This window comes from Orcinus orca, chromosome 17, assembly GCF_937001465.1.
Source record: "Orcinus orca chromosome 17, mOrcOrc1.1, whole genome shotgun sequence".
NCBI lineage: Eukaryota > Metazoa > Chordata > Mammalia > Artiodactyla > Delphinidae > Orcinus > Orcinus orca.
Genome location: NC_064575.1, coordinates 8,472,091 through 8,496,995, shown reverse-complemented (window position 1 = coordinate 8,496,995; position 24,905 = coordinate 8,472,091). Strand labels below are relative to the sequence as shown.

The following is a 24,905-nucleotide window of genomic DNA, read 5'->3' as shown; positions in this document are numbered from 1 at the left end:
TTATTCATGTAAATGTCAAGGACAAAATTTTAAAAGGCCACAATGCCAAAGTTACAAGTGAGAAGATAAGAAATGTTCGTAGAATTTGCGAAATAAGATTTCCCTTAGTTTTTGAATGTGGGAAGTTTCTCAAATGATCTGAAGAGTACTTTTAAAAAAATATAGTTATCTCATCAATATCCTTAAAACTAGTCATTTAAGTAGTACTTTAAAAATATAGTTATCTTTTATAAGATAACTATATAGTTAACTATATAACAGTTTATAACTATAAAATACAGTATAAACTATACCGTTTATAGCTATAAAAATATAACTATATTTTATAACTACATTTTTTAAAAATATAGTTATCTTATAAAAAATATACTTTTCTTAGTCTAAGGACAATCAATTAATTAGATGCCTAGCTTATGTAAGAATAGGGAAACAGTTGCTGCTGTTTACAAAAGAATAGCATTTTCCACCTCATCTGTCCTTGACCCATTATTCTAGCGCCTTCCTCCACGCAGATCTTCAGATGCCATATTTTGTCCTCCCGTCAAAATTAGCTTTCAAGAAAAAGGTCACAATACTAAAAGATAAAGCCCTGACAATATTGTCAATGTCTATATGGCAAACTGCCAAAATCTCAAAAACTGCAGGGAAATAAAACCCCTGAAGCACGTGTTACCCTATTAGCAAATGTCCAAGTCTTTCCTGGCCTGTACAGTTCCGAAAATAGCAGGATGTGGATCTGAGGAACTGAAGCACCCGCTTCAAAATGAAGGACACGATGAGTGCGTTTGCTGCTCGCCAGGCAGACAACTAAGTTCCCCCAAGTGCCGTCGGAAGTCCAGCTCCCCATTCTTCCAAAGCCTGGAGGTCACCCAGGAGGGGACCGCGGAGAGAGGAAGGCCTTGGATGCCAAGATCCCCATCTCCAGGAGAGCGCACTGGGGATGCAGAGATGGGCCAGGGGCTCTGGCCTCGGGACTCCGGTGGCTCTGTCCCTGTTATCTTAGAAGAAAAGGACTGATAGTGGCTGTGGCCCAAAGATGGTGAAGACGTGAACCTTAGAGACCCTCTTTAGAGCACTTCTAACTGTACGGGGCTCTCTGAGTGGGATGGGGAATTAAGCAAATGGTGGGGGAGGGACAGACACCGCGTGGGGAAACCATCCATCAGTCACCGTCACGGGACTGATTCTGCAAAGGGTAGGGAAGATGCTACTTCCCTCTCCAGGTTCTGGTCCAGCTTTTGGCCGTCTAGGAGACAACTGAAAACTGTTCAGAGCAGCTGCAGAATTACGGCCTTGGGGACCGGTAATCCTTTTGGAGCATGGAAGCTTAGAGAAGGTATCACAAAATGCTGTTCCATTAGCCCCCAATGACCCGACGGCCAGCCTACTATGTGTAGGGCCTTGTGGTCCAGTGTAGAGATGGGAACACAACCTGATTACAACCTGCTTATGGTGACGACTGAAAGAAACCCCCCTCCACTCCTGCTAGAATAACTGAAAAGAGGGATCCCTGGCCTGGGGTGAGGGCTTCTAAGTGGGGACAGCAATGGGCCCCAGAGATGGATTGCATCAGTCATGCTTCCCTGGCACTGCTGACTGCTGTAAGCCTCCGTGCCCCTGACTCCCAGTAGAAAATATTTTTGGCCAGTCTCTGGCATCGTGCCTTATGTATTTGCGGAGCTGTTATTCTATAAGATCTGAGCCAGAGGCACGCCAGTTTTTGCCAGTCATGCTGAATCTGCCATCCTTCCACCCTTCCACCTTGTATTTTTACTCGGAGTCCCAAGTGTGGGTCCAGGAAGAAGGGCTTTTGGTTGCTCTGTGGAGAAACAAATACATCTGCTTTATGCAGCTAGAATTGATGAAATTGGAGGACCCTAGAAACTAGTTTCAGGATACTTTTCTTTGAATAAGGGACCTGTTTCCAGCTCAAGAGAATGGTTTTCATGAAAGACATAGAAATTATTATATTAGTTATACACACACACACACACACACACACACACACACACGCTATTAGATCCTTCAGGCAAATATAGTTTGAGTAAAATTACCTTGCAGAGAAATTGAATCCTTGAGATTCTTCCACTTTCTTTTTCTTTCCTTCACTTCTCCAATGCTTTCTAAAGACTCCTAAATCACATTAATATTTCCTTTTATATACCGTAGAATTGCCATACGTATGACCAGTAGTTATTCTCTAATTATTTGATTTTTCTCCATGCTTAGTTTCTTTCTGGCATTAATGTTGAGATATAAGAAGACTCAATTAGTTCTATGAGTTCCCTAGACTAGGAAACTTAAGACCTAGCAACAGCTATTACTTAAACGCTATTTTTTACGAAGAGAATTTGGCACTAAGTACAACCAATCCTGATAGAAAATGTAAAGAATTGAAATGAAAAAAGGAACTATAAGTTTCTTAGCTAATATGTTTTCAGATTATTTTTCCATATTATAACACAGTATTTCCAATTCTAATCTATTTTTGACTAGATTTTAAAATTACTTCTTCTTATATGAATTCATTCTATGTATTTATGATACAGATACTAGCCAGGTTTATTTTTTCTCTAGTAATATAAAGTCAAGCTGTTTGATGAAAATGCCAGTTCCTTTACTTGTTGAGATACAACTCATACGGGAATAATTGCTTTGGGAAACCTTTGAGTACAGAATGCTTTAAAAGTGTTCTTGTATTTACAGACATGGCCCTCATTGCAACACATTCTACTAATGTAAAATGAAAACACACAACTGAATCATCAGGATCAGTTGAAATTCACTTTTTCCACTAGAGAAGAATTTACTATGAAAAATAAAAACAGAGAAATACTCATTTTTAGTTTGCAATAATACAATTTCATTTAGGAAGACCGCTTACAAATGAGAGCCACTTTCTAGGAAGCAGGTAAAATGCGACTTTAAAACAGTGTTTTAGTAGGTATACACAAGTCTGGAAATACTTAATTTGGAAAGCATTTAACTGGAGGTTGCGAAGGGTCAACACGAGGGGGAAAAAAACCAACTAGGACAAATCTTGTCCTCGGGTTCTCACTTGCAAATCCCAGTGGTGAAGCCAATGGAAAGTTTATGGAAATATCTGAAAGGCACATTTGGCCTAGTTCAAAAGCTCTCTTAAATTAGTATTTTAATACATTGTCCTAGTTAAGTCTTGTCTTTATGATCCTTTTAACATTGCTTCACCCAGGGTTCATTCATAGCTGACTCAGAAATCACAAAAATGAGGATAGGCTAACAAGAGACCTTTGACCTTTTGTTTACTTTTGGAGGTAACTTGACTTCCTAATCTTCTCCACCCCAATGCTGAGAAAAGGCCCTATGTAAAGAGATTCATGGATCCAAGGTAAGCTTTGCAGTTTTTTTTTGTTTTTGTTTTGTTTTTTTGTGGTACGTGGGCCTCTCACTGCTGTGGCGTCTCCCGTTGCAAAGCACAGGCTCCGGACGCGCAGGCTCAGCGGCCATTGCTCACGGGCCCAGCCGCTCCGCAGCATGTGGCATCTTCCCGGACCGGGACACGAACCCGCGTACCCTGCATCGGCAGGCGGACTCCCAACCACTGCGCCACCAGGGAAGCCCAGCTTTGTGTTTTTTAATGCTCATAAAAAGGGAAGTAAAAACAGATGTAAAATGTATAATACTGGCACTTAGCTTGGGAGAGTTTAGTCCCTGAAACTAAATTGTGTGTAACTGACAGTATCTAATGTCATGAATATTGTCATAAGTTTTATTTTATAATACTGAGTATATAAATATCATTGTAACTGTTTCTTGCATTAGAAGGAGGAAGTGAGGAAACCTCTAACTTCCTGTTATCTGTATTTACAAAGCTTCTATTTTGTCCTTGTAAGATACACAGCTATGTATCTTCTCAATGGTACCAAATTTTGTTTCTGGAAATGCAGGAGCAAAACATCACCTCACGACATTGTGGAGTCAGTTACCAATGAAACTTGATTTCCTCAGAGAGGTAGACCTTGTTAAGTACCCACCATCAGGTTTTTTTCAGACCTATCTTTGCAGGTAGGACCAATGCAGCTTCTGGGAGAAATCTGCTAAGAGAAGAAGGAGCGGGCGAGACATTCTCTGCTCAAAACTAAGCCTTGTCCTGGAAGGATAATTTGGACCATACACTCTGGAGCCAGATGGACCGAGTTCATATCCCTGCTCCATCATTTACGGGCTCTGTGATATCCTTACTTTATATAACCTCTCTGGGCCTAAGTTACCTCATCCCTAAAAAAGGTACACAACGAAAGGGTTTTGTCAGAATTTGAGTTCAAATATCTTGAGCATTGTTTTCTCAACTTAGTTCTCATTATGATTTTATATTAAGTTCTTTCACTTAGATTTGTCTCTTAGCCCAACTCTCCCCTCCCATTGATAAGGGGGCCTGTAGGGGGGAAAGCTGTGTGAAGGCAGAAGGAGACGGTAAGCTAAAAGCTGAAAGAGCTGCTTTAGTAAAAACTCTGTGAGCTTCCCTGCCCCTGCTCTACCTTGGTAACTATCTAGCATTATTTCACAAAAAGGAGAGAGAGGCCTTCTCCTCATGATGCAACACAACCCCCGGTGGGCTTCTGTGAATCAGAAGAGGGGATGGGGCCAGGGACCTGCCAATGCGGGGTGGCAGGGCTAGAGAAGAGGAATAAAAGCAGATGCTACTCTGCAACCATGTCTCTAGTTCCTCCGCCCTCTCGAGACACTCCCAGGCGGTGCTCGGAAACATGGTCAAGAATTGGGGCAAGGTGTTAAGCAGTTACCAGAAATGTATCAAATCACCAAGCATGTCTGGCTTCTCTGTTACGCACCAGGCATTGTGCTGGCAACTGGCGACACTAAAAGATGATGACGATGTCCCTGACCTCAAATCCCCGTCTGGCTCATCCAGGGACCCAGATATTTTAAAGACCATGTGTGGAATTCAGAAGCAGCTGAAGGCCCAGGAAATGTGCGACTGCACGGGGGACCCACGGTTGGCGGCCTCAAGGGAAGAGAAACGTAGACGGCAGCTCGGAGGAGAGAGATTTCAGACAGAGGGTGCCCTGCAGGGCAAGAAAATGAATTTTTGCTTTACATTTACACCTCTTAACTAAGATCGTCTGAAAATGTTGATGGCACAAACGAAGTGAAGTCCTGCTTTAAAACCGAACAGATCAACTGCTTATGGCTTAAGCATGTAATTAGTCCTAACATCACCATTTCAGAAATGTCCTGACATTAATACTGACGAAATACAATTTTTTTCGCAAGAAGGGTGGGTTGCATCCGTTGGCGTCTGTGTGCACAGAGACGTGGGACATGAACAAAATTCCAGGAGAAAGGCCGGGAGGAGGTGGGCTCCGTCCAGACGTTGCACACGTGTCGCCAGTCCCGCCCCCGGCGCCCCGCCCCCGCGCTCCGCCCCATCCCGATCGTACAGGGTCCGCCAACGCTCGCGAGAGCCCTCTTGCCTTCCACGTCTGCCACGTTCCAAAGGACCGGGACAGACTGGAAAGTCGAAAGCAGCTCGCGCTCGCAGGCGGCTGCGTCGCGCCAGAACAGCCCTAAATCTGTAGCGGGTGGGGGAGCGCGGCCGGGTTCCGTCCCCCTCATAGGAGCCCTTGTGATTGGCTTCATGTCCCGTCACTCAGCTTTCCGCGGGCGGGGAGGGGGCGGGGCTCAGGCGAGAAGGGGCGAGGCCTCGTGCGGGAGAGCGGCGCGCTCTCGCGTCGAGAGGGCAGTCACCGGCTCGGCGCACGCGAGGGTCGGGCGCGCGCAGGAGGCACGCGGGCCAAAGTCCTCAGAGGCGCTGCGGGCGGTGCCGAGACACCCGCGCGGCTGCAGGAGCCGCAGCTCGCACCCGCTGCAGCGCCCGCCGCAGTCAGCGCGCCCCGCGCCGCCTGCGTCCCCCACGCCCTGAGGGAGACCACCCACCCCTCGCCTGCTCCAGCGGTGCGCGCCATGGCCCCGCGCAAGAATGCCAAGGGCGGCGGCGGCAACAGCAGCAGCAGCAGCAGTTCCAGCAGCCCGAGCAGCTGCACCAGCGGCGGCAGCAGCAGCCCCGGGGCCCGGAAAGGTCAGAGGCGCTTCGGGGCCGGGGTCCGGGGCCGGCCCTGGGGATGGGGCCCGGGCGGCGGGCGCTGCGGGTCCACCGCACGAGATGCCGCGGAGCGTCTCCTCCATCCTCCGCGTCGTTCCTCCTTTGGCCGCGGGGCGGAGGCCGCGCTCGGTGGGCCTGGCGGGCGGGTTGGAGGGGCCGGGCCGAGCGGGGTCCGCGGCCTCGGGTTGGTCACGCCGGGGAGCCCCTTCCCGGCCGATCCTTCACCTGCAGTGCGCAGCCGAGATGGAGATCGTATTGATCTACTCTTTCTTGGCTTGCCGTGAAGATGGGAGTAAGAGAAACAATTTACCTTTGCCGTGCATATTTTGGGGAGTTTGGAAATGAGCCAAAGTAAGAGAAAATAAGTTCCTGCCAAACCAGCAGCTTTTAAGAGCAACTCAAAGGAGAATATTCTATGAGGGCTGCAGGGGTGAGTGTGTGGGAGTGATCTGAATGTTCTCGAAGATTATCTTAGATACTTTTGCTTTTATGTAGCTTTCTTATGGTGCGAATACTGGGCGAGCTTCTCTGTTTTTTCCCTTTGTCTTTTAAAAGAATCTATTGGATATTCACCTTTCTCTTCCATGTGCTTATCCAGGAAAGTGGGAGAACAGATGTTTTAAATCTGTTTCATCTCATATTTCAGTGGTTCTCGGTTTCTTTTATACGTCCTTTGACTCATATTTAGGATATTGAAACTGCAGTACACATGTGTATTGAATGTGAGCTGTAAACTTTCTTCTTTGAAATGATTTTAGATTCTTTGTTTCCTGAGGTCTACAAGTAATGTATTTATATGTATCAAGAAAGTAAATCAGAATACTATAGTCATACTTTTTTTTTTTTTTTTTTTGCGGTACGCGGGCCTCACTGTTGTGGCCTCTCTCGTTGTGGAGCACAGGCTCCAGACGCGCAGGCTCAGCGGCCATGGCTCACGGGCCCAGCCGCTCCGCGGCATGTGGGATCTTCCCGGACCGGGGCACGAACCCGTGTCCCCTGCATCGGCAGGCGGACTCTCAACCACTGCGCCACCAGGGAAGCCTTATAGTCATACTTTAAAGAACTGTTTTTTAAATGGCACTTACCACTATCCGACATTATTTATTTTCACGTGTATTGCCTTCCTGTCTCACCCACTCCTTGTTCACCCCTATTCCCAGCTCCTAGAGTGCGTCTGGCCCTTAATAGTTGCTCAATAAATTATTTGATTAGTGGATGAATAACTTTAAATGGTAGTGCAATTAAAATCATTGCATAAATTTACACTCTGAGAACTAATATTTGTAGAGAAAAAGTACAGTTTGAATTTCAAAACAAGCATGTTAATTTACCTTTGGCGTAAGTAAAAGTTTGTGTTCCTTTGCCACTTGCCCTTAAATGCCAGTCAGTTGACTTAAACAGGCAGACGGGTAGATGCAATGTCTCAGGCAGCTCTGGCTACCCTTTTTTTTTTTGAGTTCAGTTATATTTTATTTTTTATTTTTATTTTTTTTGTGGTATGTGGGCTTCCCACTGTTGTGGCCTTTCCTGTTGTGGAGCACAGGCTCCGGACGCGCAGGCTCAGCGGCCATGGCTCACGGGCCCAGCGGCTCCACGGCACGTGGGATCTTCCCGGACAGGGGCACGAACCCGTGTCCCCTGCATAGGCAGGCGGACTCTCAACCACTGCGCCGCCAGGGAAGCCCTGGCTACCCTTTTTAAAGTTTCTAAATGAGAAGAGCCCATTGGGCAGCTTAAGCACCAAGCAGAGAAAGCTGATAAGACTTTAGTGTTAATTGTTTTCAAAAGTTTTCTGTAGCTGTTTACAAGGAAAGCACATCTTTGTTCCATTTTGTCCTTTGCAGTCGTGGGTAGAGTGGGTTAACTATCTGAAGCAGTTGCTTCATTATATGGCCTGTTGTTGGTGGGAATTAGTATTAGGAAGTGTGTATTATATTCCCACCTCCAGTGGTTCAAGAACTAAACCAGTTTTAAATGGTAGGTAATACATTTAGGAAATGTTAGGACCTAAATGAATATATTCCAGCTTTCATATTCAGGCATTTTAGAGCAAGTTCTGTCTGTATTTGAGGATCTACAGCCTTTTAAGTATTTTACACATCGATTCTATAATTGTTATGAAACAGACATAGTGTATAAAAGAGAACATGTAAAAGAGAGAAATATCTGTATTACCAGAAAAATCCCCAAACAGAGAGTTGGTATTGGAGTGTTGCGTGTTACATAATGAGCATTCTTTTTCCGCAGCAGTTTTTTTGAGTAAATGGTGAGTTCTGACTGTGTGCCAGGCGGAAGGCACTGAAGATGGTGAGGATTCTCTCAGTTGTGAGCAGTTACACTGCAGTGTGAATCTTTTTATATTGGTTTCTTATAGTAGGGTGTACCGGAAAGATCGAGCCACTTCTCTTTCGTTGCTATGTTTATTGGGTCACTGATGTGTAGACATTGATGCCCAAGTCAATCCCATGTGCTGGGGAGATCATAGAAGCTGAAGAAATTTTAGCTGTGGTGTTACGGTGAGGCCCAGAAAGATTGTCTGGCTCATTAAAGGTTATGTACTTCTTGGAAACCGAACTAGTTAATGGGTGACCCAAGACTAAACCCAGGTTTTCTCTTATTCGATCATTATATTATAGTACTGGACTTTAGGTTCTCTAATTTTATAAGATTTTATGGAAATCTTAAAGTAGATTATCTTTTAAGGTTCCTTCTGGCTCTCTGTGGCATATTACACCTAGTTATTTAAGAAAAGTGTTCTTTTTGTCATACCACTGATTAACTTTTCTTTTACTAAAATTATGTGTGAAACAGTATATTTGAAAATCTTAGTTTGAGAAGAAGTACATGGGCTCAAATAGTGTGTTTTTTGAGATGTTTTGCATTGAGAGTTTGAAGTTGATGTTGACGTTGGTCACATTAAACATTATTATTTCTTAAATCTGTGCATGAAAGTACAGTGGAAAAAGGACCCAGTCCTTAGAAGCATGCATTTTAGGGAAAATGTGATTATCTGGACTTCTGTTTATCTTGGTGGTCATTTTTTTCAAAAGCGGTGCTTTGAAACTGTGACTTTGGGGATTTACATAACACTTGGATTTTTAAAGCAGGTGTCTGTTTTTTGTTTAACTCTTCAACTTAAATTGAGAACATTAAATATCTAGTTTTTTGCAGAGCTCAGTTTTACCTTTTCCAGTTTTATTCTTTAAAATATAAAACAAACATGAGTAAATTGGACATTTTACCTTTAACTTGCATATAAAATCTTGACTTGCACGGCCAGTTGAGGCCAAGGGAAACCTCTTTCAGATTTATTGATTTGAAAATCTTGGTTAAAAAGGATAATGATGTGCTTTGGGACTTATTTTGTAGTTACAGACACTGGTATGTATAATGTTTTTGTTTAGCTTTTCCCTTTGGAATATCAATCAGTCTTTCCCTGTAGCTTCTAACTTGCTACAGGAATGGAAACATCTGTTTATTTTGTCTAATAGTGTCGTGCTACTACATCATGCTTTACCAGTAGGTGTCACTGTAGAACAATTTTTCCTCTTTCAATTTGAAGCTTCAGGTTATGTAACACCAACTCGTTTTTAAAATGTAATCAGCCCTGTACATACTCAAAACCATTGATGGACATCTACTTAAAAAATGCTCAGCCACTGCTGTTTAATTCTCTAAAAATCTCTAACAAAAGGTTTTGGATTTAGTAGTAAGAGTTGGCCGCTAGCAGTCTTATTTCTTCAGGCTTACTGTATTCAGAATTAAGTGCATTGATAGACTGTAAAATTTATACATTTGCAGATATTTGATGGGTGTTAATCACTTAGAATTCTTTTCCTTCCTTTTTACTTTCAGTATTTCTTAGACTACTTAGTAATTAACAGATACAATACATTGCTGATGGTGCCCTTGAATGAGGAGGCCTTAGTGAAATTCCTTCTTTAGCCAAAGAATGTCAGTTAGGGCCAGTTGCTTAATCCTCCACCAGTCATTCTAGAATGAAAACATAGGAGCGCCATAATTCTTCCACTGTAAGAACTGTGTGCTGTTTTGTGTTCAGATGAACAGCGTTTTGACCACCTGGCCAGATTGTATGAAACCAAGGGCTAAAAAATGTTCTGAGTGAATTCTTGAACACAATTTTAACAACCTGTTTTTGGCTTAAGAAGTAAAAGGAGAGTTCCATACTTTAGCTTTGCTCTAAAATCGTGTGTCTCAGAGAGATTACTAGGAAATGAGAGGTTCTGATTTTCAGCAGATTACCAACAGGGTAAGTTGGATAAAGGGTCATGTGGGCTCTCCACTCTATTTTTAGTTAGTATTGGCAATTTAGCCCCTGCGTTCTCTGGTCCCAGTATAATAAACCTTATTTTCTCCAGAAAGACAATGCAGTGTAGTTTGGGAAAGTCTGATGACCTGGATTCACATCCATTTAAGAATCGTGTGGCAGGTCACTCAAAATTTCTAATCCTGGTCTCCAATGGAAAGAATTATTCAGAGCTGTGATAGCCCTAAAATCAATTTTACATGCCTTCCTGTTCCTCAGATTTTTCATTAAAGTACCTCTAATGGTAAAGGTGAGTATAAAACTTCGGAGAATATATAAGGCTGTAGAGTGAAGCAGGCTACTGCATGCTTGAAACTTTTTTATGATTTATTTAAAGAAATCATTTTCTGTTATATTGTGTAGCATCTGTTTAAGTGAAGTGGATGTTCTAGAGGTCATGTTTATACTGGGCTCTGAGTATCACTTGACACATTTCTGTCTACCTCTGGGGGTGTACGTATCCCATCTGCACATCACCCTTCGAGTTGCTGATTTACCCTCTAACCCCTCCCAGATCTGTGCTATCTTCTGTTACTGGAGCTCAGATATATTTCAGTCTTTTGATGCTACGCGTGCCTACTGTTTTAATATCATGAAAATATGCAACTTAGTTTGTGTCTTGGGTACTTCTGCATCTCCCACGTGGTTTGACTTCATTCTGTACTAAGATACAGAACATTTTAAAATTCACTTCCTTTAATAAATCTTGTATGTACATAGAACCCATCTGCAGTTTACCCAGATCTCTGGGGAAAGCCTCAGCCATCTGTCAGGAGACGTGAGTGTGCTCAGGCTGGCTCCTGTGTTTCCTGCCCCAGCGTCCCTGCCTGTTAGGATGTTCATTTCTTCCTGTCTTCATCTCTGTGTGCCGCTGTAGGGGCACCTATTCCAGAGGCGAGCGCTTTAGCCATTTCACTTCCTCCCGGTAGTGCTGGGAGTCAAGGGGGTATTTCCTCGTCAGTCGTTACTATTTTTTAATGAGGGTGCTTGAGGCATTTGGTCTGCATTTAATATTTGTTTTTCAGGGGTGTGTCTTGCTTACCTCTGGCTGATGTGGATATCTTTTTTTTTTTTTTTTTTGCGGTACGCGGGCCTCTCACTGTTGTGGCCTCTCCCGTTGTGGAGCACAGGCTCCGGACGCGCAGGCTCAGCGGCCATGGCTCACGGGCCCAGCTGCTCCGCGGCACGTGGGATCCTCCCGGACCGGGGCACGAACCCGTGTCCCCTGCATCGGCAGGCGGACTCTCAACCACTGCGCCACCAGGGAAGCCCTGATGTGGATATCTTTTAATGGCAAATCAGTGAGTGTAATTTAGTTCTCATCAGATTGATGACACCTGAGGACAGATTTGCTGTAGATAACCCGTTAGACTCAAAGGAAATTTTGAGCTTACTTGGTGAATAAATCTTTTTTTTTTAACATCTTCATTGGAGTATAATTGCTTTACAATGTTGTGTTAGTTTCTGCTGTATTACACAGTGAATCAGCTATGTGTATACATATATCCCCATATCTCCTCCCTCTTGCGTCTCCCTCCCACCCTTCCTATCCCACCCCTCTAGGTGGTCACAAAGCACCCAGCTGATCTCCCTGTGCTATGCGGCTGCTTCCCACTAGCTATCTATTTTACATTTGGTCGTGTATATATGTCCATGCCACTCTCTCACTTCGTCCCAGCTTACCCTTCCCCCTCCCCGTGTCCTCAAGTCCATTCTCTACGTGTGCGTCTTTATTCCTGTCCTGCCCCTAGGTTCTTCAGAACCAATTTTTTTTTTTTTTTTAGATTCCATATATATGTGTTAGCATATGGTATTTGTTTTTCTCTTTCTGACTGACTTCACTCTGTATGACAGACTCTAGGTCCGTCCATCCACCTCACTACAAATAACTCAATTTCGTTTCTTTTTATGGCTGAGTAATATTCCATTGTATATATGTGCCACATCTTCTTTATCCATTCATCTGTCGATGGACACTTAGGTTGCTTCCATGTCCTGGCTATTGTAAATAGAGCTGCAGTGAACATGGTGGTACATGACTCTTTGAATTATGGTTTTCTCAGGTATATGCCCAGTAGTGGGACTGCTGGGTCGTATGGTAGTTCTATTTTCAGTTTTTTAAGGAACCTCCATACTCTTCTCCATAGTGGCTGTGTCGATTTACGTTCCCACCAACAGTGCAAGAGGGTTCCCTTTTCTCCACACCCTCTCCAGCATTTTTACTTGGTGAATAAATCTTTAGAAAATATAGTTACATAAGATCTTTTGAAGGACTGGGGCTGTTCTTTGGCCCCCTGTGAGTTCCAGGTGGCTTGCCTAGTCGTTCTGGCTGTAGCACGACTGCTCTCATGTGCCATGGAGGCTCTCTGTGCTCTAACGCAGGTGGGACTGGGGGTGGTGGGCGGGAGGGTGTCCGGTTAGAGTGGAAACCATTATTGCTGTACTTGGAGAGGTGCCAGCGTTTCTCTCCTGCATGTGTTCCTACAGATTTAACCCTGTGACTCATTCTGTACGGAAGCCAGCAAGCAACAGTCTTAATTTTGAGTAAGAAAATATGACTTGAGAAAATAATTTTATTCTATCACCAGTATTGTATAGCTGCCATTTCTCATATCTTATATAGGTTTCACAGCCTTTGCTGTCCTTCCCTAGTGCAGACTTGGTGCTGTCTTGTTCTCTCCTGTCTCTGACTTCTGGTTCTTGTTTATTATATTGCTAATATACAGTTGCTGACACTATCTTTCACACTCTGTTTTAATTCAGTTTTCCTGAATGGGTCTCCTGGAAAGTCTTTGATTGGTCTTAGGTTCACAGGTAAATTTTATTTAGAAGTTAATTTCTTTCCCTTACATGAAAATAAAAATCTGTGTTGTGAGTGTTGATTGAAAGAATACCTAACATTTAACTTTTCCATTCTTTGAGTCAAATCAATTTGAATAAGATGGCTGTCACTTACTGAATTTTATAAAGTATTTATAAATTGTTTCATGCTTTCTGGTAGCGTGCCATCTCTCTAACTTTCAGAATACAAATATTTCTATGTGCTGCTCTTTAAAACTGTATCTATTTGAAATATTACATATTAAGACGTTTACAGAGATATAAAGAGCAATGCAGTGGTTACCACGTATCCACCATACAGATGAGGAGGTAAAATGTTACCTAATTCTTGGTTTCTCCTGTCCTGTGTTATCCCTTTCCAACCGCTCTTAAATATTTTGTGATAATCATTGTCATGCATTTCTTTGCAATATGTAATATATGTTGTATAATGTTATATTGCATATTTTATATTGTATATCCATTTGCATAAAATATATCTGCTGTTAAATGCCATATATACAAAAATTGCTTAGGAAGTATATCTATATCCCTATGTATAGAAACATAAATATATACATATATATACATACATACATATACACTTGTTTAGCACATGTTAAAAGTTTTATGAATAGGTTCATACTTGGCCCATTAATTTGACACTGTTTGAGATTGTACCAAACAGGCTCTTTGTTTTCATATATATAGTTCTTCACTGTATGAATGTGCTACTTTTTCTTTAGCCATTTTGGAGTCCAAGACCACTTTGTTTTCATTTTTCTTCTTTCAAAAACTGCTGCTCTGAACACTCTTAGAGCTATCCGTCCTATAAATGTCTAAGTGTTTTTCTAGAGCAGCGGTCCCCAACCTTTTTGGCACCAGGGACCGGTTTCATGGAAGACAATTTTTCCACAGACACGGGGTGTGGGGGCAGGGGAATGGTTTCGGGATGATTCAAGCACATTACATTTATTGTGCACTTTATTTCTATCATTATTACATTGTAATATATAATGAAATAATTATGCAACTCACCATAATGCAGAGTCAGTGGGAGCCCTGAACTTGTGTTCCTGCAACTAGATGGTCCCATCTCGGGTGATGGGAGACAGTGACACCTGAAGTGTGTCGCTTGTGTCTAGTCTACTCCGTGATCTCGTTTTGGTCTCTGTCACTGCAGAAAACCCTGCTTCACGAAGATAGGACACTGGAAACGGAAGCAGGCTTTTCAGTGCTTACGTGGCAATCTCAGGATATTCCGTCTTGACTTTAATCCAGACGTATGGAGATTTGAAGTTGTCTCAAGCATACCTTTAAGGCCACCGTCATTTGTGATCTCAAGCAGTTGATCCTCTTCTAGCACGGAAGTCTGTTCACCTGGCTTATTCACAAAGGGGGTGCGGGTCCATTCCTTCCCAGTTCGGGGATCTTTTGTGGTTGGGAAGTAATGCTCAAAGTCTTTTGAAAGCTGAGATAGGGGATCATACACCAGCTGGGAGAAAGAAGGCCTTGGCTCAGTCTCTTTCAAAATCTCTGCTAATATTTGAAACATGTCAAAAATCCCAATGTTCACTCATCGCCCCCATAATTCCAGTTTGGCTTTGAATGCAGCCACTTTATCTGCCGCCTTGAATACAGTTGTCATTCTCCCCTGAAGTGACAGATTGAGTTCGTTGAGCAGGTGGAATATGTCACACAAGTAAGCAAGTTTTGTGACCCATTCTGTGTCACTGAAATGTGCTGCCAGTGGTGACTGTTTTTCTAAAAGAAATCTCTGGAGTGGCTCTCGTAACTCCGAAACTCTGGCCAGGGATCTGCCTTTAGAAGCCATGTCACTTCTGTGTATAAGAGATGACGTGTGTGCTCTGCACCTATCTCCTAACGGAGCTGCGCAAACAGACGTGCAGTTAAGGGCATGTACTTTAATGGGCTTGATAATTTTAATCACATCCTGCAAACGTTGTTAAGTTCAGGTGACATTTTTCAGCCTGCCATCATTTCTCTATGGATGACACAGTGCGTAGACTCACATTCAGAAGCTACTTCTTTGACCCGAGTAGTGAAACCAGAAAGCCGTCCAGTCATGGCAGCCGCCGTCTGTGCATATACTGACACAAAATGACCAATTTAGTTTTCCTGATATGAATGAATGAAATTTTTCATATGAATGAAAATTTCCTGTACCATTAATTGAAGTGTCTTCTTTGTACACTAATCTGCTGTATCACCTCTTGTGTGTAGATACCTGTGGCTCTGTTTTGTTCCTGGCATGTGGAATTGGGCAAGTCCTTCTGCCCTGTCTTTTTCATCATTATCCTGGATGTTTTTGGACATTTCCTTGCCTGTGTCCTTTTAGAATCTGCTCAAGTTAAGTGTCATGAAAAAATTTCAGGATTTTGACTGAGATTGTATTGAATTTATAGAACAGTTTGGGACAAATACACATTTATATAGAGTCTTCCTGTACATGAACACAGTGTAACTTCCTACTTATTTAAGTCTTACAATGAATTGTTATAATTTTATCCAAAAGTGATATGCCTCTTTTATTAGATTTAATCTAAGTACTTTATTACTTTGTGTTTTTTTAAACTAACATTTTATTAGGAAAAATTTAAAACATACACCAAAGCTAAAAGAATTGTATAATGATCCCATCCAGATTTTACAGTGGTTAACATTTCATATATTTGTTTTATATCATACTCATCAATTAATCTATTCTTTTATGCATTTCCAAGTAAGATGTAGACATCAGTATACCTCATTCCTAAACATGTATGCATGCCTGTTATTAGAGCTCAACATTTGTTATGGTCCCCTGCCCCCTTCCCCCACTGAGGTAATATTATCATACAGTAAATTGCACAAATCTTAGTGTATGATTTGAGGAGTCTTTATAAATGTATACATCTGTGTAACCCAACCTCAGATGGAGAATATTTCCATGGTTCCAGGAAATTCTCTCAACCCTCTTCATTGCTACCACCTCAGCCCTCAGAGGCAACCATTGTGCTCACTTTTCTCACTGTAGATTGGTATTGTCTGTTCTAGAACTTCATTTTGTAAGTACTTTTTGTGTAAGCCTTCTTTTACTCAGCATATGTTGCTGATATGAGTACCTTGTTCCTTTTCATTGCCAGGTAGTTCATTGTGTGACCATAGCACAATGTGTGATCCATTCTTTTATTGATGGACACTTGACCTTTCCCTAGTTTGGACTAATATGAAGAAAAGTCTATGGATATTGTACTCTTGGAGAAGTAGTTTTTCTTTTTTTTGGTGGACATATTTCTTCATTTCTCTTGAGCAGATACCCAGGAGAGGAATTAGTGGGTTACAGGGTAGGTGTATATTTAGTTTTATTTAAAAAATAGAAATAAAAACCTGCCAAAGTGTTTCCAGAGTGGTTATACAATTTAATTTAACTCTCAACCAACACTGTGTGGGAATTTTAGTAGTTCTATATCTACCAGCATTTGGGATTGTCAGTCTTCTTAATTTTAGCCATTCTGGTGGGTGTTCAGTGGCTTCTCATTGTAGTTTAAAATTGTCTTTCCCTCGTGACTCTGATGTCATGTACTTTTTCTTGTGCTTATTGGCCATATACATTGTTAGCTTCCTTTGTGAAGTTTCTGTTTAGGTTTTTTTGACCATTTTTATTGCTTTTCTGTCCTTTTGTTATTGAGCTGGAATTTTTATATATTCTCGATAGAAGTTTTTTCAGGTATATATATTGCAAATATTTTTTCCAGTCTATAGCTTGCCTTTTCATTTTTTAAATAAAATATTTTGAAGAGCGAGTATTTTTAATGTTGATTTTTTTTTTTTTTTTTTATGGTTCTGTTTTCTGTATCTTGTCTAATAAGCTTTTCCTATTCCCAGGTCACAAAGCTATCCTCCCATATTTTCTTCTAGAAATTTTGTAGTTTTAGTTTTTGTGTTTAGGTCTATGATCCATCCCAAATCAATTTTGGATTCGTGTTTTGTTTTTCCCTAGGGTATCCCCTTGTTATGGTACCATGTGTCGAAAAGACTTGGCTTTCGTCAGTGGATTGGTTTTGGTGCCTTTGTCAAAAACCATATGACAATATAATTGTAGACCTATGTCTGCACTCTCTATTTTCTGGCACTTTCAGATTTATTTGATTATTTTATGGGTTTTAGCTACTCCGTCTATTTAGTTGTTAACCAGTAAATACACTTGGAGGCCTCGAGGGCTGACATAGATCTAAGATACAGTTACTGATGACCTCTGTGGTACTAGTCGATTTCTGTGTGAAACAAAACTACCCTTTTGCTCTGTAAGGTTATGTAGAGTAGGACATTTTTAAGGTGAAATTAATGTATGTGAAGGTGCAAAGCTTATAAGCAACTTATATTTATTTTTTCTTCTAGAGGTAGTGCAGTATTTGTGTTAGTAAGTCAGTTGTTGGAATGGTCTTGTGCTCCATGAGACATTTGAGATGATGAATAAGGATAGAATGAGATTGAGTAAGACAGAGCGCTGCTCACCAGCTTAAGTAAGTACTGATTTGGAATAAATTATGTACATTCAAGACCTTCCGTCTCCCTGGCCCCTCAACAGTGCCCTGCAGGCTCTCCGCGGTTTCTTAGTTGATGTTTACTGGTGTTTTCAGCCCCAGCTATTTAAATCTTCAACTTTCTGAGCTCAGGACCTACTACTTTCCATTCAGTTCTGGCATGTGGCTTCCTTCCGTTGTGCAGGGAAACCAGAGGACATCCTGAGGGGAGTACTCATCGCTTCAGTGGTGGGTGGGGTTGGCCTTTGAGTTGCACGGCATTGGGGGGCAACTGATGTGAGGCTGACAAGGAGGCATGGTCTAGGACCCATGGTGGCTGCAAAAGCCAGACCAGTTGAGAATCTCAGCAAGCTATTGCTCTGATTTGGGCATGGAAGTACCCAGCAACTGAAGTAGGTCTTGAACGCGTAGTTCAGTAAAGCTCCTTTTCTTTCTTCAGACTGAGGCGCAAGCCCAGCGGGGTGGTGGGTGAGTGAAGGTGAGCCAGCACCACAATTAGGATTTAAAATCTTGGCAGTCACAGCTCTCCTGGACCTTCGGCCCCCACCCACCTAAGAGGGAGGCCAAGGCTATGGTCGGAGTCCTGGGTCTCTCTCGAGGACCCTTAGTGGGCACCACTTTCTCAGAGACCTGAACCGTCACTTACCTTCTCCCTGAGAACTCTCCTCCACCCCCTCCCACAGCCTGGACCCCCTTCTTTAGTCTTTCTCATTACATGAAAAAGAAAACAGAAGACACAAAGATCTTGTACTCTCCCTCCTCTAACCAGCCAGATTCTGCAGGTGAGTAGTATGGCTCCTTGCCTTCTCTCCCTCAGGTCTTTCTGGAATCAGCAGAGACTAAGCCCAAATCCACTGGGCTCTGCTTGTTCCTTTTCTTTATCTGCTTCCTGAAGGATAATCTTCCTGAGGATTCTTTGCTGGGCACGGTTCTAATCCCGTGCCACACACTCTTCACTTAATAACAGTAGTGACAGAGGAAAAACATAGCACCTGTTACTGACCGCTAACTATGTGTCAGTCACTGTGTACTTCTTTATATGTCAGCACTGAATTCCCACAGTAATCCTCTAAATTCCCTTTTGGTAGATGAAGAAATGGAAGCTTAGATCAGTTTGCCGAAGATCACGGAGCTTGTAAAAGTCGGAGCTGGAGTCAAGATCCCAATTCTGACTCCAAAGCTACTTTAGTTGAATGTTTTAGATCCCCGGTAGTTGTTGCTTCGATTACTCATTACTGGTCCTATTTCATCCTTCTGTCATTGTCACCTTCATTAATTGGAAGTTAGATCATGTCCCTTCCTTATTTGAAAACCTTGAGTAGTTCCCCCGGGTACTCAAGGTGTAGTTTAGATTTCTTAGCACCATCTGGGAGGCGCTTCATGGTCTTGCCTCTCTTACCCTCTCTAGCCATTCCCAGCCTTGCTCTCTTTATATTTATATTAATTAAGCCATATTTAGTCGCTCTCTGTAGTCTCTGCATGTGCACTTGCTGTTTCTTCCGTGACAGCTCCTCGCTTTCTCTTTCCCTATGTGGCTCCTGTACGTCCTTCAAGATGCAGCTCCTCCATCAGTTCTTCTTACTCTCCCTTCATCGTCTCCCCAGAGACTGGGTTTTGCAACCCACTTCCCCCTCCCCCAGCACGAGCTTCTGTAGCGCCCTCTGCAGTCAACTGTTTTAGCATCCTCATTGATTCACGGGTTCCTTCAGCAGATGAAAGTGTGACCCAATCATTGACAACAAACTATCAGACTGAACTGGACCCAAGTACTAGCGCCACCACTCAGTTTTAACCTTTAGTACGTCGACAAACCTCTCGAAGCACCTTTAAATAGTTCTCCATCTTTCAAATGGAGATAATAATATATCATACTTAGGAAGATTGGCTGCAAAGTGACACGTAGTAAGCGTTTCCTAACTACACTTATTCTATATGGGTGATACCACCACGACCAAAACAGCCATTTTCTTTTGTACCGTGATGATCTGTTTTCTTTCATTCTTGCTTGATTGTAAGGGCAGCTCTGTGTTAGGAACAGACATCAGATGCAAACTCCCGTAAAGACTTTAGGAATTGATTTCATTTAAAAAGATGCGATGTGATCATACCAAATGTGGTAGGATCAGTGGCTCAAAGTGTCCTCAGGGCACGCGCCCTCTCAGCGTAGGTGCCTGCCATCCTGAGGCTGGCTACTCCGGGATTCAGGATGGCAGCCGGCGGCCGTTGGGATTGTTTGCCTCCCTGTTCACGCTCAGCAGAAGAAGGGGGCTTTTTCTCTTTTGCTTAGAGCAGGGCTCCTTGGCTCAGTCCTACCTGTCTCACCATCGCTGGCTGCCAAGGGGTTGCCACAGTTGTTCTGATCAGGGGTCAGCATTGTGGTCACATGATCGTGTTATTACATTTTTCTTTTGATTTCTTTTCAACTGATTTAAGAAGTGAAAACCATTCTTAGCTCCTGGTTCATACAAAAATAGGAGGTGGGTCACAGTTTACTCACTCTGGTCTAGAGTAATTGTTAGGGTTGGGAGAGTTACTCCTAATGTTTGGTGTAGGTAAACACCACGTTTCGTTTTCTTTTTATCTCCAGGGCTTAAATGATTGGGTGTAGTAGGTGCTCAGTAAATATTAGAATGAACAAATACAGGGGAAAGTCTTACTTCCCTCTCATAGATCAAAAGGGCACTGAGTATATGTAGGCTGCGTTTTTGTGTCTTCTACGCTGCCTTGAATGTAATAAGTGCTCCAAAATTATGTGTTGCGTAGGTGGATTTTATTTTTTAGGTTTATGGTATGGGCCATAAGACAGATCACAAAGTCCTCTTGATGTTTATATGTGTTGGAGCTAAAGAAATAAAAATTATTACGATGTGGAGAATTGTTTAAATCGATCAAGTCCTTGCTGGTAGTTTCAACATTGTGGTACTTGTAGGAAGCATTGGTTCTTGTAGGAAGCATTGTGGTACTTCGGCCAGTAGGAAGCATTCAGAGTTTGTACCTTCTGACTGGGAGGAGGGTTGGAGCAAAGCAGGCATTTATTTGTTCTGAATTTTGTGAAATTAGAAAAGCTCTGCTTACTTTGCAAGATTTTGATTTCCCCTCACTTTATTCTTAAATGTGACTCATAGATAGACTAAAATTATTTATGTGAATACCGAAATACTGCTAAGTTTTTGTTCCCTTTATTTTTCGGTTTTGGCTTTTAAAATTCTTTTGTAAGAATTATCAATATTTCCTTCTTGACTTAAGATTAAAGTTTGTCAATTTTAATTAAAAAATAAAAAATATGAACAATGCTAACATTTATAAAGAAGATTGTCCCTCAAAATGCTATATATCTTTGAATTCAAGAGGATGGTTCTTCCCAAGTGATTATTTTCATCCACATTGTCCCATATACTCTTTTTTCTTTAACATCTTTATTGGCGTATAATTGCTTTACAGTGGTGTGCTAGTTTCTGCTTTATAACAAGGTGAATCAGCTATACGTATACGTATATCCCCATATCTTCTCCCTCTTGCATCCATATACTCTTTTACCCTAATATAGTACTTACCAAAATGAATTTTTAATTTATTTTTATTTGTTTTTCTCCTCCACAGGACTGTAAGCTAAGTGGCCTCTCTTGTTCATTGCTATAGTGCAGGGCAGGGATTTCAAGAGTATTTGTTGAATGAATGCATATTCAGGTGCATGGAGAAAATTGTGGAAGCCTTTTAAAATTTACCATCCTGTGATTTTGATTACTTTGTGTCTTAAAATCTTTACATTCGTTTATAAAGCTGAGAGAAGCTTATTCTGCTGATCTGAATTACATGTTGAGCAGAAATGTTCTATTTAGAACAAGACTTTTATCCGAGATGGTATTACAAATATTTAGCCACTGCTAGGGAAGGGACCCCAGTCAGGACAGCACCTGTAAAACATACCTGTGCTGTATAGCTGATTCACTTTGTTATAAAGCAGAAACTATCACACCATTGTAAAGCAATTTTACTCCAATAAAGATGTTTTTTTTTTTTTTTTAAAAAAAAGCCTACCTGTGCTTTCTGCCTCAACATTAGCTTCTCGGGAACTGGCGTAACGCTTTGAGACTTCAGCCTTTTTAGCCGGTCAGATTTCATTGGGTCATACTCCTAGGAACTTTGGCAGCAGCCTAGCTGGGTTATTCGGGAACACAGCCAAGAGACCAGTATTTGCAATAGTTTGCTGCAGTGCAGCCTGAGCGCAGGATGGCAAGTGGGGTGTATGGTGACTTCTGTTCCCGGTGACCTCAGCCAGAGAGGGAGGTTGTGAGTTTGGTGAAGCTGGAGCTGGGGCAGGGGTCAGGGAGGGAGGTTAGAGTAAAAATGAGTCAGTGAGAGCAGAGTTAGGGGGCACCTGAACAGAACAGGTGGCCACATTGACCATCACTTGGGTTTTGAACTGGGGCAGGATTGGGAGGAAAGGGACAGACTTGGGGTGTGGGGCAGAGCAGCCGAGTCGACGAAGCCGATGAGGTTCTAGCTGGACCTGCCCTGGCCATTCCTGTCCCTCACCCAGAGCCAGACTGTGGTCCGGTTTGTTTTCAGAATACTCCATGTCTGTTATATTTGCTTTACCATCTAGATGGCCCCCAAAATATTTATATTTGCATTGTTTTTTTGTGGGAATACCATGTAAATTGTCCAGTGAAGTTAATGAGGTTTACTATGTCCCGGGTCCTGTGCTCCGTGGGAAGGGGATACAGCAGTCAAATCTAACACGAGCCTCTGGGGAGGTCACTGTCCTGTGGGCTGCAGAGCAGTAAATACTCCGATGAACGAAGTGTGCATGGTTCAGGGAGTAGGGAAAGGAAGACTAAAATGCGAACCCGCTAAGGCTTTTCAGGACTCTCAAAACTACAGCCCCAGCTAACGTCTTCTGGGCAGTTAAACTCTGTGGAATTAGAAGAGGTGACAAAGACACTCGAGGGACAAATGGCCCATTTGTATTGAAGAAAGAAAAGTAGATTCAGGGCAACTCTAAACTGATGTCTCATGACAATCCTAGACAAATTCTAGGATTAAAAATTTTAGGGTGAGAGGGAGGGAGACACAAGAGGGAGGAGATATGGGGATATATGTATATGTCTAGCTGATTCACTTTGTTATAAAGCAGAAACCAACACACCATTGTAAAGCAGTTACACTCCAATAAAGATGTTTGAAAAAAGGAGCAAAACTTTTATTTTTCAGTGGATAGAAAGGACACTGTGGGTTTACTAAGTGTAGGTTCTCGCTGTGCATTCTGGTAAGCTTTCTGGACAGGTGATCAGGATACAATCTTGTAGTTTTTCCGGACTTCACCAACGTGTTCAACACCATCTCTGAGAATCCCCCTGGGCCTCGGATGGTAGAGCATCCGTCTTGTGACAGTGTGGATCCCAGCTGACTGCGGCACTGGACCCACAGAGCGCTGATTTCATGGGTGGATGTCAGTTTTCAGAGCGTCCGGCCCAGCTAGTGTCTCTTAAAGTAGTGTGTGGTGCACAGGTGAGGGCGGCTAGTCCCGGGAGGGAGAGAGACACCACGCAGGCAACCTGGCTGGGAAGGCGGACTTTGACGTGGTTGCACACTTATGCAAAATGAACTCCTTGCTGCGGATAAGCTGGGACAGGCTTGAAGCAGGAGGTGTCTTTTCCAGAAGGCCTAGTGTTTTGTTTTGCTGGGGTTGGGTTTTTTAATTGCTCGCGGTCTCAGAGGGTGCTGCCCGCCTGATGTGTCTGACAAGGAATCCCCTTGCACGCGGCGGCCAGGTGAGGGAGGGGAACCTCCCGCCCTACACAGGGCGGGCTGCCTCCGGAATTGCAGGGCCTGCATATTGGGGGCGGGGGTGGAGGCGGCGGGGTGTGGGGAGCGCCTTTCCGGTGAGGCCGTGGGCCGAGGGTGTCGTGTTAGCCCGGTGTGGGGAGGGGTGAGCACCCTGGGACGCTGGCCCCCATGGAGCCCTCCCCGCGCCCCCGTCAGGAGGCTGCAGAGGAGTTAGGCTTGTACTCCCAGGTGAACGGGAGGCACAGCTCAGGGCATTCGGTGGAGATGTCCAGCCAGCAGATGGAGGTCTGTGGGCAGAACTTGCCTGGAGGAGACCGTTTTCCCTTTGGTTTGTCATAAGTTGGAGGCCAGAGGCAGAATCGGTGTCCTTTTCATTACTGCTGGGTTTAGGACTGACTCGATCCTTGATTTCTCTTATTTATTTATTTATTTATTTTAAAATCAGTTTAATTTTGTTTTTATTTTTATGTTTATCCCACCTTTTGTTTTGAAACTTTTAAACCTATTTAACAGCAAAAAGATTTGTACCTTGAAAGGCTCGTGTACTCGTCACCTGGATTAGCAGCTGCTGGCAATTGGTCACGTTTGCTGTTTGTGTATCTTCCTTCCTTCCTTCCTTCCTCCTTCCCTCCCTCCCTTTCTTCCTCTCTGTCTCTCTCTCTCTTTGGGACCTCTTTGAAGGTAACCTGTTAGTCATCATGACATTTTAACCGGCTTAACTACTACTTCCTTCCCCATATGCATCTCCTAAGGACACAGTAGGGTTCTCAAACGTAAGGAATGCAACAGTGATGCGGTATTATCTAACTGCACTCCCTGTTGAGATTCCTCTAAGAGTCTCCAGAAGCATCCTTAAAACTTGAAGTTTTGAAATTTTAAACTTTTTTACTTATCCAGATTCCAATCATGAATTAACCTGGGAGATTTTAGCATTTCAGATTTTTAACCCTTACTCTCTGGAGTATCTGATTCTTTTTAGGACTAGAATGAGCCTGGAAATCTGGATTTTCCCAACTTTTTAGGGTGAAAAAATTCAAACCTTCAAGACAGTTATGAGAAAATTCGTTTAGATTCACCAGTTGTTTTGATGCCTTTGCCTTTTCTGTTGGTCTCTCTAGACACACACACACCATTTTATTTATTTATTCATTTTTCTGCTGAACTACTCTACCCCTGAATTCTTCAGCACGTTTTTCCTAAGAACAAGGATATGCTGCTATATAACCACAATGTAATTATCACACACAGAAAGTTTAACACTACTCACAGCACTGTTAACTAATGTCCGTAGTCAAATCTTCCTAATTCACTCCAATGGTAC

The 24,905-nt window shown here is 42.8% G+C and overlaps 1 protein-coding gene across 17 annotated transcripts in view; it reads left to right on the top strand.

Annotated features, from left to right (window-relative positions):
* Positions 1-5,738: 5,738 nt before the first annotated feature.
* Positions 5,739-24,905, top strand: part of ASPH (aspartate beta-hydroxylase) — a 386,456-nt gene continuing 367,289 nt past the window's right edge. For 6 of the 17 annotated variants that reach the window (XR_007472942.1, XR_007472943.1, XR_007472941.1 and 3 more), the window contains exon 1: positions 5,770-6,076. Coding sequence is in view for 12 of the 17 variants with exons in the window: in XM_033437599.2 (XP_033293490.2) it covers positions 5,962-6,076 (115 nt within the window). In the remaining 5 variants the exon portion in view is untranslated. Of the gene's footprint in view, positions 6,077-24,905 lie in introns of all 17 variants that reach the window. The other 11 variants (XM_004274980.3, XM_049700871.1, XM_049700872.1 and 8 more) reach the window with 11 other exon arrangements.